The sequence below is a fragment of the Phaseolus vulgaris genome, chromosome 6 (assembly GCF_000499845.2).
Source record: "Phaseolus vulgaris cultivar G19833 chromosome 6, P. vulgaris v2.0, whole genome shotgun sequence".
Classification (NCBI taxonomy): Eukaryota; Viridiplantae; Streptophyta; class Magnoliopsida; order Fabales; family Fabaceae; genus Phaseolus; species Phaseolus vulgaris.
The window spans coordinates 9,106,543-9,123,383 of NC_023754.2; the positions used below are offsets into that span (position 1 = coordinate 9,106,543).

At 30.9% G+C, this 16,841-nt stretch overlaps 1 protein-coding gene across 1 annotated transcript; it reads right to left on the minus strand.

The window, feature by feature from the left end:
* Positions 1 to 4,329: 4,329 nt before the first annotated feature.
* Positions 4,330 to 8,111, minus strand: LOC137831055 (cytochrome b561 domain-containing protein At2g30890-like). The gene is made up of 4 exons (XM_068638569.1): positions 7,166 to 8,111; positions 6,835 to 6,996; positions 5,550 to 5,698; positions 4,330 to 4,976 (listed from the first exon to the last, which is right to left on the minus strand). The coding sequence occupies exons 1-4, from the start codon at positions 7,304 to 7,306 to the stop codon at positions 4,667 to 4,669; spliced, it is 762 nt and encodes a 253-aa protein (XP_068494670.1). The 5' UTR covers positions 7,307 to 8,111; the 3' UTR covers positions 4,330 to 4,666.
* Positions 8,112 to 16,841: the final 8,730 nt, after the last annotated feature.

Consider the following 16,841-nt stretch of genomic DNA (forward strand, 5'->3'; position numbering starts at 1 on the left):
CTTCATATGCCTTGATGAAGCCACCGTTTCTAACTTGTTTATGGCAGGTCTAGTTAGGAGGATGTTATAAGCTGAGGGAGTGTTATATTAATGGTCTGATATGAGACGCCGTCTGAGAAGGTTGTCCTCACCTCTACTTGGTCCCCTGCAAACCCGTACGAACAACCATCGTAAGGTCTCAGCTAGTCTGGTGACAGTTGCAACTTATTGAATATCGACCAAAATAGAATGTCGGTCGAGCTTCCCTGGTCCACAAGAACCCGGTGTACCCTACTTTCAGTGGTGACTAGTGATATCACTATAGGATCATTGTCATCCCTCAAGTCTGCTCAGGTGAAATAGAGATCAGGTTTGGTTGGTTGTTCCAATCCCTGTGCATCCACCGCCATTACCTCCCTCACGTACCTCTTTCACTGGGATGCGGTACAACCTCCTCTTGAGAATCCTCCAGATATAGAATGGATTTCACCATGGATGGGCACCTGATGCCTCTGCTCTCCCGTCGGTGCTTCTTCTATTGTTCCCTCTTGGTCTCCTTGCACACAGTCATGCATGAAAGCTTCCTTCAGCAATCCTGAGAACTGATAGCGAAAGCTAAACAGTTCTCCACGTCATGTCCATAAGCTTTATGAAACTCACACCAAGTAGTTTTTCTTGGTCCCAAAACCTTATCAGTCTTCGATGGGGACTCCAGCTTTTCCGCAATAGCTGGGATGGCTAGTAACTCCCTGTAGGGCATTTTGAATTTAGGACGGGGAGGCGGGTTGGTGCGACCTCGCCCTAGGTTGGGTCCCATCGGACTCATAGGATGTTTTCCTTACTGGTTTCTTATCCAATATGGTCTCGTGCACCCTCAAGGGTTGGGCATGACTGTTCTCTTGGGCCTTGGTCGGTCCTGTACCCATGTTCCACGCTTCGTGCTCATCCATTCTTCAGCAGCGAAGTGGGCGACTGCTCGCCTCTTAATCTTTGCCAGCGTCCCTGGGTTGATTCGTTATCAAAGAATCGCTAAAAGGCCATGGCCTTATCCCTTTTACAAAGGCATGTACTATTAATGCCTCGTCCTGGGTGTGAAGTTGTACCACCAACGCTTTGAATTGATTTAGAAAGTCCTTCACAGACTCCCCCTGGTTCTGAATTACGCTGAAGAGGTCAAAAGGGATAGGGGGTGATGCTTGATTTACCATGAACTGTTTCCCTAAACAACGTGGAGAACTGGTCAAAGGTGGTTATGAGGTCATTGGGTAGGCCAATAAGCCACTTCAGTGTTGTGCTCGAGAATGTGCCTACGAACAGTTTGCAATGTGCGACATTTGTGCCCCTGTGCCCCCTAGGATCATTGTCTAGGCCTCAAAGGCTGCAAGGTGGACGTCCGAATCTTCGACACCAGTGAAGGTGATCTTAGGCGTCGTCATGTTTTTTGGTACAACTACGTCTAAGATTTCTTGTGAGAAGGGCATTGTGCAAGCCCTGTTCTAGACAGGTGGGTACTGATCGCTCGCGGGTGCTGCCAAGTCCTGCGCAGTTCCTCATTAGTTCTGCATAGTTCCTCATTAGCTTCCCGTGACGCATCCAACTCGGTTCTGAATTGGTCTTGGTTTTGAGCCTGCTCAACCCTGACTGTCTCTTGGAGAGTTGTGATGATCTCCATAAGCTGTTGGTTTGTGGGGGCATTGGCTTCTTCAGATCCTGTGGGACCGCTTTGTCGAGTATTCCTCGTGTCTTCCAATTGCCTTGTTTACCAATGTGGATGGGATCTAGTTTTATCGGGACCCATGGTGGGCACCAAATGTTCTTGCCGGTTAACTTGGTTTTCGGTTGACTTTGACGACTGGTTTAGGCTCTGCCTGTCTCCTCTCGATTATGCACTTCTCTTGGTTGTTGGAAGCTTAACCTGTAGAGACAAAGGGCGTCTTTCCGGCCGTTTTCACTCCGACGCTCAAGTCAGTAAGGGCTTAACAAGGAAAAAGAAATAACTAGTTTCAATATTCAAAAGTGTATTCAGAATTACGTACCTTTACCTGGAACCTTAAGCCCCTTTTATAGAGTATCACTTGGTTACTACTGGCAAACACCTTCCCTCACGAGACTTCTATCTCTAGTGAGAGTATATTCAATAATAATAATTTCCTTATAGAATGCATAATTTTAGCAGCACAACCGTGTAGAATTCTATCTCCTTGGGGTCATGGTTGTCAAACTCGCGAGTCTACGTAGACTCGTGGGAGCTCCGTAAACTCGACTCGTAGACTCGTAAGAGTCTACTTTCATATTAAAAAAAAATAGTGTAAATAACTACATTTAGTCCTGAATGAGAATTAATAATATACCAAATCATCTAACTTCAAAGTCTCAAATAAAGAAGGTCATACAAATACTACAAAAAGTTAAATTGTTCAATTCAAGTCATAGAAATTAAATAATTAGAAATTCAAATTTCTATGTCCAATCCTCTAATGATATCATCTCCATCATCATCTCCATCATCATCTACATCATCATCTCCATCATCATCTTCATCATCATCTCCATCTTCATCTTCATCCACATTGACATCAAAAGTCAAATTTTCAAGATCAAATGCATCTAGAGTTGGAACTGTTATTGCTGGATTTAAGTGAACATCTGCATCTTGAACTTGATCAGTCTCATCAATATTATCTCCCTCTTCAGTTATCCATTCATCATCTGATTGAAAATCATCAAAGGGAAGAACAACTGTTTTTCTAATTTGCTTATTACTCAACTTCAAGTTGTACATGACATACACCAAAAACAGTTCATTCTCAGCCAATTAAAAAAAAAAAAAACAGAACCCTAATAATCCCTTTCCTTTCCTACCCTAATTTCACACCACCCAACTCTAACCTTATATGATGAGCAACAACAACTCACGAGTCCGACGAACACTCCGACACGACAACCGCAACGCACCACCGCGACGCCCCACTTGCAGCAACCAGCGACGCCACCACCTGCAGCAACTCGCGGCGACCACCACCTACAGCAACCGGCGACGCGACCACCACCTATAGCAACCTGCAGCAACTCGCGACGCGACCATCACCACTACAACTTGTGACGCGACCACCACCACTGCAACTCACAACTCAATCTATCGCTGCCACACCCCAGAGAACATAACAGAAACACAAAACGAAACGCAAAAACCTAAGTTTTTTTTTATTTCATTCAGGCTCCCCATTCAAAATAACACAGTTTTGTTTTTCAAAAAAAAAACCCAGCTGCACTTGCCAACTCAGACTAGAGTCGCGATTCCACACTGAGTCCACCGAGTTTACCTCAAAACCGGGTCTGCTACCGAGTTAACTTGGTAAGGCAAAGTGGAAACGTGAAGTCGGACGAGTCAACGAGTTGACTCGCGAGTTTGACAACCATGCTTGGGGTGTTACAAACCCTAACAGAATAACCTCCTGTACACCAATGAAGGCAACAACTCTTGGGGTTTAAGCCGTTTTCAAGTATATTTGCCTGTTTTTACGTATAGCATATGCAATGACTCTAGAGAGAATAGAATCTCAATTGGAATATAACTGAAAACATTATCTTTTACCTTTAAAGTGTAGATCGCAAGTAATTACGAATGCATGCACCTATCTTTAAGATTATATCATGCCACAAACAACTAATTGCGACTCCCGTACCATGCATTCATAATGTTCCCTAAACCCTAACGCATTTGGGCTTGGGCTTACACATGATGTTTTTCCTATGCGGGGTCTGAATGCGCTAAATGCACCCTTAGATCCCTCAACATTTTTCGCTGTCCAACCAAGCCTTATATGCAAGGAATTATATCAAATGCATGAATGCGGGCTATTGCACAAGTACTTAGATTCCAAACGTGTGATCCATTACACTTATAATAGGCCTAGATGTGCTAAGCACACCCCTAGGCCTGTTTAAAGTCTTTACCTTAGCAATTTATAAAGGATCATCTATATGTATGAGAGTCAATATATACGTATACCTGAGATTCAATCACAGAGCCAATGAAACCCATGTGTCGAGCTGACCTGTCTGGGGGAATGTCGAAGTCTGACCGGCATACTCTGAACGCTACAAGTTCTGATTCAGTACAAATAATAACGAAGGCGGATTAACAATCTAACTCCTGTACTGACACGGATTATAGTTAAGAATTCCTAATTCAACACACACTAAAGTCTAAAAGTTGTTACTTTTGAAGCCAGTGTGTCACATTTAGAACATTATCTGTTTTTTTACTTAACAATATGCTATAATTTGTTCTCAAAAGGTGAGATGAAATGAAACATTTTGTAATATCTAAAAGAACCAATCAGTGTCTTTAGGATGAAAAAGCTACCCATTGTAGCTTTTATTTACTTTTCTTTTCCATTACATCCTTATGGGCCAGAGGTAAAAATAAATTATGAATATATTTGGTTTCCATGAAATGATATTCTATGTTCTTGAAATTGCATCTTAACCAGACAAAAAAAAACATATAAACCAAGTAATTTACAATCTTTGAATGGCACTGCCTTCTCTGACAAAAACAATCGAAATTATTTCTCATCACCTGCATGAAATTCAAATTCACCAGTACTCTCTATATGCTTTAAACACTTGTATCCTATGTAAAAGTCAGGGTCAATTATGGTGAGGCATTGATTCATGTTCCTCAACAAGTGTCACCTTTCAATACCTTCTCATCCTTTTCACTAGGTCCAATTTCTTGACAAATGGAAGTCATCATTTCATTGCCCAAAACCACTCCTTGATTTTGTATATAGATCCATTTTTCTTGAAAAAGGTAGAAAAACACAATCAAAGATATCTGAAGAGTGAAAAGTATGTTCCAAATTTTTATGCCTTTTGATGTTTTTTGGTGGTAGGCTCCTAATCCAACATATACATTCAGGACACCCAGGAATGTGACTGCAGTTCCAAGTATCCAATGTGCAAAGAACCACACACTTCTTTTGGATCCCCTGTGAAGAACAATAACAACATCCTATTCATCATGTTCTATTAACAATGCTAAAACTATCATTAAAAATATGAATTGTATAGAAGAGAATCTATAAAGTGCTTAAATAAATGTACTTTCTAGATTAAAGGTATAAACATAGAACATAAAAAATCTAATAACCTTAACTTTTTGCTGATTTTGTAAGGTTGAATACTTATCTTTTAAGATATTTAAACTCTACACTTATTTTTTTAAGATATTTAAAGGATAAACTATGTTCTATTAGGTCTCTCGAAATTTGATAAAAAATAGTTTTAGTCCTTTCATGTTAAAAAGGAGATGTTTTAGTCATTGTATTTCTAAAATGTGGTGGATTTCATACTTTGTCCTTAGGATTAAATTGATCACATTTCAGAAAAATGCAGAAGACCAAAACCACCAATTTTAAAATGTAGTGTACTGACAAACCAATTTTGACTAAAACATGAGTAACCTAAAACACATTTTACCTAAGTAAATGGAAATGAAATTATTCAATGGTATGTGCATGGATACACATTTTCTCAATGAAAGGGAATTTCGGTAGTTTTACCTCTGTGGTCGAAAAAGGCCAAGTAAAACTTGGAGCCAGATAATGCCATATAGTGCAACTCCTAATCTTTGATGACTATTGTTGAAGAGGTTGTTGAAATTTTTTATGGACATGATTGCTCCAACTGTGGCAAGGAGCACAGCAATCATCTGTGAATAGAAATTCAAAAGTATATATCATGTTAAAAAGGAAAATGGCATCAATGAAAAAAGCACTTTAGACAAGTTAGTTATTTCTGTTAATGATGATCTACATTAACTTCTGGCCTTCATCATAGCCATGACTTGGTAGTATCAAGAAGAGCCAACAGCATAATTTTGTTGTTTTCTTCACAGGCTGTGTTTCACAGATGAGATGAAGAAAGCTTGGTAGATTATTTAATAAAATGCCTTTCTTGTCCTCAAAGTATCCATTATAGTCCTTGTCACTAAACTAGGAGGTAATCACCAATGCATAATCTCATTAGATACTAACAAGCTTTTAGGCTAAAAAAATAGCTAAAGTTCTGAATCTTGCTACTTTTAGCTTCACTTCATCATCATTAAAAGTAAATCAGTGCTACAACTAACCTTATAAAACTAATTTAAAACCATTAACAGATCCAAAGGTTGGCCAGGGTTTTGCTCTTCTAAAATTTTAACTACTCTCTTCATAAAGTTGTTTATTGTATTCTAATCTAAAACACTGCTCACTCTTATCTATTCTTAAAATTATTTACTAACTTTAATCATTCACTAATGGACAAAATGCTTTAAATTTAGGTATGAATTACATATAAAGTTAGAGGTTAAACAGGGCCAAATCAGTTTTGAATTCATTTTATATATCCCCTTCAATTCATATAGACATATAGATCCTATATGGGTGCATTACTAACTTAACGATACTGTGTCTGAACTGCAATCAAAGAAACACAATCTCATTCAACTTCTCAATATTTTAAAACTTTTCCTCATGGCTTCTGAACTGTGAATGAAATAATAATAGTATAAGCTATTTGGTGAAAAATAATTCCTGAAACCTTTTCCTACAAATTTCAACCAGTACTAGAATTATGCTTATGCATCCTATAAAAGTAGATAGACCATTTTGAAAATACTATTTACAACTTTTTTGGCCCTTTTCACAGCACTTATTTTCTAGACCTGTCCTGTTTACTGCCATTAATTCTTGTTCTTTGTTTGTGTAGATCATTGGTTTTCAAGTAAAAGAACTTACAGTATACACAATCAATTATTACATCTGATTTGGAATTGTGAAGTAATATAGACTTGGATATACTTGCCTGTAAAACTGAATGAACATAGAACACAATTCTATGCCTTCTTGGGTTCTCCTCTTTGTTTGATAGTCTAATTGCAAGTATACCAACAGGCATCAAGAATCCCATTGAAGCCCACAGGAGAAAGCCATGTAATGTAATCTCAAACTGAAGTCTTGGACTCATCTTAACCAATCACAAACAAGTTTAGCTTCAGAGACAAAACTCACATTTATTAAACAAAGGATTTAAGGTGTAAGATTGGAAATTAGGCAAGGGGGCAGAATGAACAGATGCCGCTGCCAACTTTATTGAATAAAAGTTCAGAATATGCAATATAGATGGAATACCTTACCTTAATGTGGTTGTTATCTTTGGTTCTTGAAGGGCTGCTTGTAATTTGCTGGTGCTCTTGGGATGAGCTAACAAGGGGAAACATGATGAATACAATAGAAGCATGAAAGAGGAAAGAAATGAGCTTTTGCTGAACTCCCATTCTTCCTAGTTCTTTCTTTTTGGTGAAAATATGAAAAGGTTGTCAAACTCAAACTCCAATGCCAGAAGATATAAGGAAGCAAACAAATGATAATATTCTAAAGAAAAACTGAATATGATTTTCCATGAACTAAAAAGCTTATCCTCTCTTTTTTCAAGGGTGTTCTGCTATGTGCATGTGAGAGAGGATTCTGAGCAGAGAGCACTCTTATCTAGACAGTACAACAAAAAAAGTTCCAACCAATTCAGGAAAAATATGAGATCAACATGAGGTCAGATAAAGCTCATCAGAAGAGAAAGGGTTTAAACTTTAACCCTCCTAAAGTATACATTTCATTTCAGATTAAACTGACATTTTCTTAAGGTTGTTGCATGGAAAAATTGATTGTTGGTACTAAGTCCTGAAGATCTTAGAGATAATAAATGGAAGTGGAAATAAGGCATTAAATGAGATTTCAAACTTGTGGGGTTCACTTGGACAGGCTTTTTGAGAATGTGGAATTGCAGAGCTAAAGTTTGTCAGATTTCAATGTGAGAGGTTAAAATTTATACATATATGTACTGAGAGAAAAAGAGGATTTGTGCTAGATTTACATGGTAAACATTATCTTATGCTTCCCACTATTGATGCACATCATTATAACATGCTTGAATAGACTTCTCCACCAACTCACCCCAATATACAGAATTTGGTTGTAAAAAAGTGAGTCAATAAAATCAGATTCTAGAAAGATTTTTCACTTCTGAATTAAAAGTATCTCTACCTTCATACACTAACATTAGAACTATTCCTCTCATTCTTCTCTAACTCTTAAAAGTATGATGATTATTTTTATAAAACATTTTATAATTTTATAAAAGATTTAACTTTTCTCTTTATTTATTTGCATCAATGACTTTGAATATATATTTTGTAATTCTTTTAACGAGAAAGAAATAAAAAGTTGAGTATTGATATGTCTGCACGTTGCATCAGATTATAATTTGAAAGGGAATTTTTTTTTATGAAATAAATAATTTTAACATTGTATTTATCAAATCGCGTTTATATTTATAAATGGATGTCTTTCAATTTATAATTATCAAATTTTATTATTTAAAAATTATATATATTTTTATGAAATGTGCTTTTTACATTATGACATTAGTTGGAAACACATTTTAGTTTTAGTTATATACATTGCTTTGATAAAAAAATTTAAATATTTTCTAGTAATGTTAGTATTATCTAAGTTACACTAAAAAAAATTATTACATAAAAAATAGAATAAAATAATTAGTTATTATATTTTATAAATTAAATACTATGTTAAATATTAATATTTTAAATTAATCTTTAAAAAATTTATAAAAATTAATTTAAATATTTTAACTTTTAAAATTGTTCTCGTAAGATTAACTGGATGAGCAAGCTCCATTGAGACAAAGGGAATTTTACCTGTTGATCACACCCCGACAATCAAGTCAGTAAAAACATACAAAATAATATAATTAGTTTTAGTTTAGAATTTAACCAACAGCTTTTATATTCACATATATTTAACGAATCACTTTATTTATATATATATATATATATATATATATATATATATATATATCTCGCATGTCTTACAATCAAACTTAATATCTTATGGTCTTTTACTAAACTTATACCATCAAAACTAGGCCAAATTCATGATCCGTTTCTGGGTTTAAAGTCGAACTCACCACAATTAATAACTTGGATTGAAGTTCCGAGCATTCCTGTCCAGTAATATTTAATTTAATTATTTTATTTTTTATTTTTAAATTTAATTATTATTTAATAATTTTGTTGTAAGTGTTATAAATAGAACATGCATTATTTCTTGGTACAAATTCTATTTAATGGCAGTGGCAATGACTTGAGAGAGGTCATAGGATATGGAAAATCATAATATGTAACAAACACCCATAACCCTATACATATTATTTAGGGTTCCTAGAGAAACCCTTTCAATTATGAGAAAATATTTTAATGGCACACCAGTGTGATTCAATGGACTTGAGTGTGTTGTCTAGTGTTTTTGTCTTCAATCATATAGATTTGTAGAAACTCAAGATGCTAAAAGACAAATCATTTGTCTATCACGTGAGTCTATAATGTTTTAATTTTAATATTGTTTTATAATTATGATAAAACATTTTTATGATTAATTTTTGTCCAAATATTTAATAAATAGATTATCATATTTGATATGATCTTTGTTTTATTTAAGAAGTATGGGTCACTCACATATATTTTATTGAAACTTCCATCTTATACTAAAATTACTTTAAACAACAAAAAATAATTAAATATGAATAATAATTTTTTAATGCAGGTTATTTAACAACAAAATCAGTATTTATAATATTAACACTTTCCACCCGGGTATATACTTTGTACTATTTGTGCATGTATACAATAATGTGTAGGTTTATTTATTTACATGCCTTCTTCTACAAATAATTGTAAATAAGATATCATTAAATACTTAATATAATATTTCGAACCTTGATTTATCATTGATTCTACTTTTGCATACACCAAATTATCCATATTTCTATGAAATTGAAATTTATAACTTTTCTAATTAAATTTTAACTATTTTACAAATTTTGATATTTTTAATTGAATTTTTATTAAAAGAATTATTATATTAAGTATTTAAAATATTTTTATTTTTATTTAAGTACATTTTTTATATAAAATCGTTATTTCAGCTTTCTACCAATAAACTCATTTCTCTCTTTAATCTTTTTTAACTTGTTGATTAATTAATTTTTTTCTTATTTAAGAATGAGTTGGCCACAAATTAAAACAAATTAAAAAAATACAAGTTGATTCACGAATTAAAAACAGAAAGAAAAAATACATCAATAATAAAATAAAACAAGAAATATAAAAAAAAGTATTTTAAATATTAATTAGAATGAATTTTTAATAATAAATTAATTTAAAATATATAAATTTACAACTTATTTAAATTTAATTAACTTTTTAAAAAAACTTCATGGCATTCTTTTTGTCTCCCCCGTGAACTTTATGGAGAAGTTTTTACTATTTCAGAATTGTCACATTTCAAAGCATGTAACACTGTTTTCTTCCCATTGTGTGGTGAGAATAGAATAAAGCAAAAGATGAGTGTGGAAAATGCATAGTAAAATAAGGTATATAAGTAGTGGACCACAGAGAATAAAGATAACCAATGCATGAATTTATGCTACTTTTTATGACTGAATCAAATAGTGTCTTGCAGAAAGCAACGTGTCCTTTATGAAATATATGCACACCTTATAATCATATATATATATATATATGCTAAATTGTAGTTTTAGAGTGATAGGGAAGTCTACACAGCTATGTTTTGCACGTGATTCACCATTAGTTGCTTATTATTGAAGTTCATTACAACTTTGAACACAAACCTTCTATTATTGCTTATCTTTTGTATTAAATATTTATTTGAACTGACTTATATAGTCATGATATTATGATTTTGGATATGAAATATGGAATGAAGCAAGTCATAATTGAATGGAATAATGCTAAGAGTTAATTGTTCATTTTGGAAAATAATAAATATGGGATTATGTGTTTTAGTGTTTTTATCTGATTGTCTAAATTAAATTTCTATACGTGCTATTACTACACTATTTTATACTTTAGACAACATCTAAAAGATTTTTCAAGTAAGAAAAACGTTGCCTTAACTTTAGACAACGCTTTTTTAAGCATAGAATATGCAGTCGTGAGTTTAGGTTTAGGCAACGCTTTGTTGCAGTCGTTGCCTTATATTGGTAGAATAGGCAACGTTTTTCAGAAAAACTATAGGAACGTTTGTTTTTTCTCATAATGTTTAGGCGTGTTGCCTATTATTTACGCAACTTTTTTCAAATGTTATCATTGGTAAAGACAACACTTATTTACATGTTGTCTGTCTTTTAAAACGTTTATAGGCAACAATAGAAGAGATAAAACCACCAAATACAATTGTATAAAACCAAATCAATTAACAATAAAATGGGATACACGCATAGGTACTCAAGTTAGGCACAATTCATTGAAATTTCTAAAGGCACGATTCAAGTTAGGCACAATTAAAAATTGATAAAATGCTTAGAACAAAATAGTATTTGTTGTCTCCCCAAGTCACAGACTCATAAATAGATTAATTCTCTGTTTTAAAAGAAACAAGCATCATTCTATTTAAAGAATTACACATTTTAATAATATGCAATAGTATCATAAAAAAAAAATGCAAACAACTCCTAAATTTTTGCCCTTAACTTACCTTGAGTTATTGTCACCGAGGCCATCTAGCTCCAGAACTCCCACTACCTGAAACATGACAGCAGTACAATAATATAGAATCATAGACCACAACTTATTGAGGAACAGAGTGCAAGAAGATGGAATAGAAATTACAAGAGAACCCTAACCTTGTTTTTTTAGAAGAATCGTAGAAGAACAAAATCAAAGAAAAATGAATCATAGGTGAAATAACCACAACTACCGAGCATGAGTAACACGTAAGTTGGAAGAAAAAACGGAAGAAGAACCACGAGCACGAGTAGGTGTGAGCTTGTTCTTGATTTTTCATATTTCAAAAGTTGACGCTATTTGGTTTATGTAGTTTCAAAGGAAGAACCGTGACATTTAGGAAAATTGGGACACATAAGGTTTTTCAAATTAAGGTTGGATTCTGTTTTGGCTAATGTAAAGTTTTGGAATTTGTTTAAAAGTTTTGAAATCAACTTGTGAAAATTAGTGGTATAAAAGTTTTGGAAATCAGCATGTGAAAATTATTGAAAAGTGAATGTTATATGAAATATTAAAGTTACACCTAATAAATATAGTCTAAATATTATTTAAAGCAACTACAAGTTAAAAAAACATGTTCTAAAATATTATTTAAAGCACCTACATTTTGAAAATTGTTATTTAAAGTATTCGTAATATTTTAATGTCAATCTACGTTTTATAATTGTTGTCTAAAATGAATAGGCAACATTTTTTTCAACTATTTTGAGTAAGAGATAAATAAATCTTACTACGTGGAGGACAATAAAAAATTGTTGCCTATACCTATTTTAGACAACACTTTTTTATATCAGTGTGGTTTAAAGTGAAAAATTATGTAGTGGGTGAGATTTTAAACTTTTTGACCTTTGAAACATTAATTAGTGTGACATTAATTTGTCATATGTTTGTAAAATTTAGAAGATTTTTTTTTTCATACAAATAAAATAAATAAAATTTAGCTTACATATATTTTATATTAAAATTAGTCAAAAGTGATTAGAACTCCTTTCATTTTCATGTACTTAATGGACTTAGATTCAATTCTCTCCTAAAAGTATGAAACGTTTGTTCTATAAATTATATTATAAAAACTTTGTTTCAAAATGTATTTTATGTGTTATAGAAAAAGTTGTCTATGCTTAATAAGCCAATCTGTGCAATTGAAACTTTAAAAACTAAAATTTTATAACTATAATATTAAAAAACAAAATTAAAACTAAACGATAGAGAAGGTAGTTTCCTCTACAAACCATTCGAACTAAAATTGATTATTGAATTATTTGAATACTTTTATGATAAAGTATAAAGTCTCACAACTACCATATAAGTTAAAGTGTATATAATATATAAAATAGAATAAGATGAGGATGAGTTAATTTAAATAAATTGTTTTGAATCTTTGAAATCATATATGTTATGGTTGATGTTCATATCCCCTTCAATCTATATACTTTCTCAATAGATTTTTTTTTTTTTTACCCTAAGATTGGGGAATGGCCACATTTCATATTTTCAAGATTAAAGGAAAGAGAATAATATTCAAATTGATTTGAATCTTTTAGATAACACCTCTTATACTCTATTTTCACCTTGTTCAATTCACACTCTCTTATTGAGCTTTGTTTGCACATTCTTGGCAACTTTTACCATAAAATGGGGATAAGAACCACATTTCATATTTTTAAAGTGAAAAGAGATTCACATTTTAGATGTGTAGTTAAAAGTTACCCAATAAATTATTTTGTCATTAGAAAAGGAAATAAAGCAAGTTACTCAATAAGTAATTATGATTAAGTTATGTGAGAAGTTGCACATAGTTAAAATGAAATTACTATGCCTTGTGATTGAACTTTGGTGAGTGATGAGTATGCAAGTATATATCATTGCCCTTTTAAATTATTGACATTCTTGATTGCATTAGTTAAACTAATCTGCAATGTTGGTTCATAGTTTGTCCTTATTATATAGACACAAGAATTAAATCACAACCACCATTGGATCATCATAAAACCTAATGGGTCCATCACACAAAGGTTCAACACATGAGCCCATCATACATTTTTTTGGTTTAAATTTCTATTACCATATGAGGTTGTTGAAATGTCATATGTGCTCCAAAACTAAAATTGTCCTCTAACAATCATTCCCTTTGAAAAAAAAAATTAATTAAATATTTCACTAGTAAAATATTATTATTTTACTAATTTTATCTCCATAGTTTTTTTTTCACACTATGCTTTAATTATTTTATATTGTTTCGTTAGGGGTATGTAGATAAACTCAACTCCATCAACCTTGTGAATAATGTATCTATTTTCATAAAAACATTTAAGAAAATTAGGGTTTGATTCGTGAAATTTACAAACTTATTCACAATTTGTGAGTTCATGAACTTACTTGAAAGTTTAACTAAATGTATTTTTAATTTAGAATGATTGAATTTTATTGTTATAAATCCTGATATTTTAACTTGATACATTTTAGTTTAATATATATATATATATATATATATTTCAGTTTTTATAAACTTTAAAAAAATTGCTGCGTAGATTGGTATGCTTATTTGCATTTTTTACCAAATACAAATATAAAATTATACTCATTAATTTAATGGATTATACTTATTTTAATAGTTGAAAATACAATCTTAAATGGTCAAGTATGTGTACCCACCCATACATGTCATGAAAAATTATCTAAATGAAAACGATGTGGTTTTGAAAAAATATAATAAAATAACGTTACTTTATTCACTTTTTTTTTAACTTTATTTAAGATATTTGTATCATATATAAAAGTTATAAATTTAATTATAAATTGCATCTAAAAACTTTCACTACAAGAAAATCATGAAATAGAAACTAATTTTAGAAGAAAAAGAAAATTAGTTATTATAGTAACTATATTAGAAACCATTTTAGAAACTAAAAAAAAAATATTTCTAAATTAATTTCTATTATTATTAAACAATTTCTAAATTGGTATCTAATTAACTACAAAGGTTTTAACTACCAATTATTTAGATTCTAAATTTGGTAGTAAAAACATTGGTGGTTAATTAGATACCAATTTAGAAACCATTTAACAATAATAGAAACTAATTTAGAAACCAAAATTTTTTTTAGTCCCTAAAATTATCTCTAATCTAGTCACTATGACAACTAATTATTTTTTGTTGTTAAACTTGATTTTCTTGTAATGTTTAGTGATAAAATTTATTAATAGTAATAATTAAGTGGTAATATAAACTTTTTGTATTCAATCGTTTCAGCTTACATTTCTTTAAAATAATCAATAGGTAATATAAAATTATTTAAAAAATTATTAAATAAAAAATAATTTTAAAAATAAATATAATTAATTATTATATTGACTAAATTAGATATTACTTTAAACACAAAATTTTTGATATCTAAACTAATTTTTATTATTAATAAAATATTGATTCACTTGAAACCCTTTTGTAAATTCTAGATTTGGTAATTGAAATAAAAGATTTTACATTCAGAATTATTCTTTCTCTAATGTATAAGATTATATTATTGGAATGTGAAAACAAATTTTTGGAAAGAAATATCATGAAAATTGCTTATTTTGAAATGAGGGCCAGTGAATAATGAGTAAGATAGTAGTGTGTCAGCTGTCAAAGATGATGATTTCTTCTATTGGTTTCAATGTTTGGTAATTTAGTTACATGTCAAAAGAAAAAGTCAAGTGCACAAGATTATCACCTTTTTCAACAAATTGTTCTCCTTATGTCAAGGGGTATCTAATAAAAGTTTAAATTGATTAGAGCCTTGCAACAACTTTTCTTTGAAAAACTTGATTAGGGTTACTTTATATCTTTTCATTTTCTATTCTTTTTTGTAAGGGTTGAAAATAAGCTCATATGAATAGGGAAAGGGTTTTCCTAATGAAACTTCCCTGCATTTGAAGTCACACTAATAATCATTTGTTGCAAGAACATTGTGCCTCAGAAACTTCTTAATTTTCCCTTTGTTTTTAATGGAGCTTTCTTCTTTTTTACCTTCTTCTTCACGAATTGTGACTCAATAGTTACTACTTTTTCTCTTTTCATCCCAAGTTATATCTGATTTCTTTTTATCCTAAGCCATGGCATTATCAACAACCAAATTTTATAAATGTATTAAAAAATTTGATGTTATTGTATCTTTGGTTAATTTAAACTTGTTTTAAATCCCTTTATACATATATTATAGAATCTTTTGTGATATTTATCACACAAGTTATTATGATGGTTTTGTACTATATAGGTATGTTTCAATAACTATTTTCATAAATAGAAAAAATATAAATTAGAAAAACTATTTTAATAACTTATGTATAATCTAATTTTAATTTATGTAAATTTAATTTTATCTTTTTTATTTTTTTTGTTATCTTACAACTATATATGATCTAATCCGTTTTCATGTTCGTACCAATTTGGATAAAAAAAAATTGAATCTGTTTCTAATTTAAAGAAATTCAATAATTGGGTTTAATCAAAATCAAGTCTAATAAAAAAAAGTGAAATTTGCAGCAAATGAATTGAATGAAAAAGATAACTAAAATTCGATGAATTGGTAGTAGAATATTTCACTTGAATTCAACTATTAGGTGAAAAACTACTTTAACTTTAGAATTTAATTTAAATTAGTTGTCAACGTAGAAGTTTTATTATATTAATCTAATCACAATCTATAAAATTAATTAACTTTTACAATAATTACTTAAAAATAATATTTAGAAAAAAATGTATTGGATATTTATTCATGACTTTGCATAAAAATTGAATTCTTCTTTTAAAAAATATGATTAAATATAATAATATTTTTAAAGTCACAACAGCTAAATGTTTATCAATAACTGGAGAAATTGTTGAAAATAATAATCAAGTCTAATCTAACAATGTTATTGAAGATGAGAAAATGACGGTGTAAATCAGAAATCATAACCTATTTTTTATAAAAGGTTTGAAAAATTCATAAAATATTTATCATTTATTTTTATTTTTTTGATAAAAAAAAAAGATGATGGATAGAAGAGGAGAGACCAAGGTTTGTTATTATAAGCAAAATTTTAAGTAAGCTTAAGATACACATTATTTTCATGATAGAGATTAATAATAGTCAATCCTCCATTCTCGAGGAGAAAAGATCTTAGCTCAATGAACTATAGTTATGCCTTTTTTTTATAACATCACCAGTCCAAATAAAATTTCTGTTTC

Coding starts and splice junctions, on each gene's coding strand:
- LOC137831055 (XM_068638569.1), bottom strand. CDS start 7,306: ATGGGAGTTCAGCAAAAGCTCATTTCTTTCCTCTTTCATGCTTCTATT. Junction 6,997..7,165: donor AAGATAACAACCACATTAAG/GTAAGGTATTCC, acceptor TGATTGGTTAAG/ATGAGTCCAAGACTTCAGTT. Junction 5,699..6,834: donor ATGTTCATTCAGTTTTACAG/GCAAGTATATCC, acceptor TTCTATTCACAG/ATGATTGCTGTGCTCCTTGC.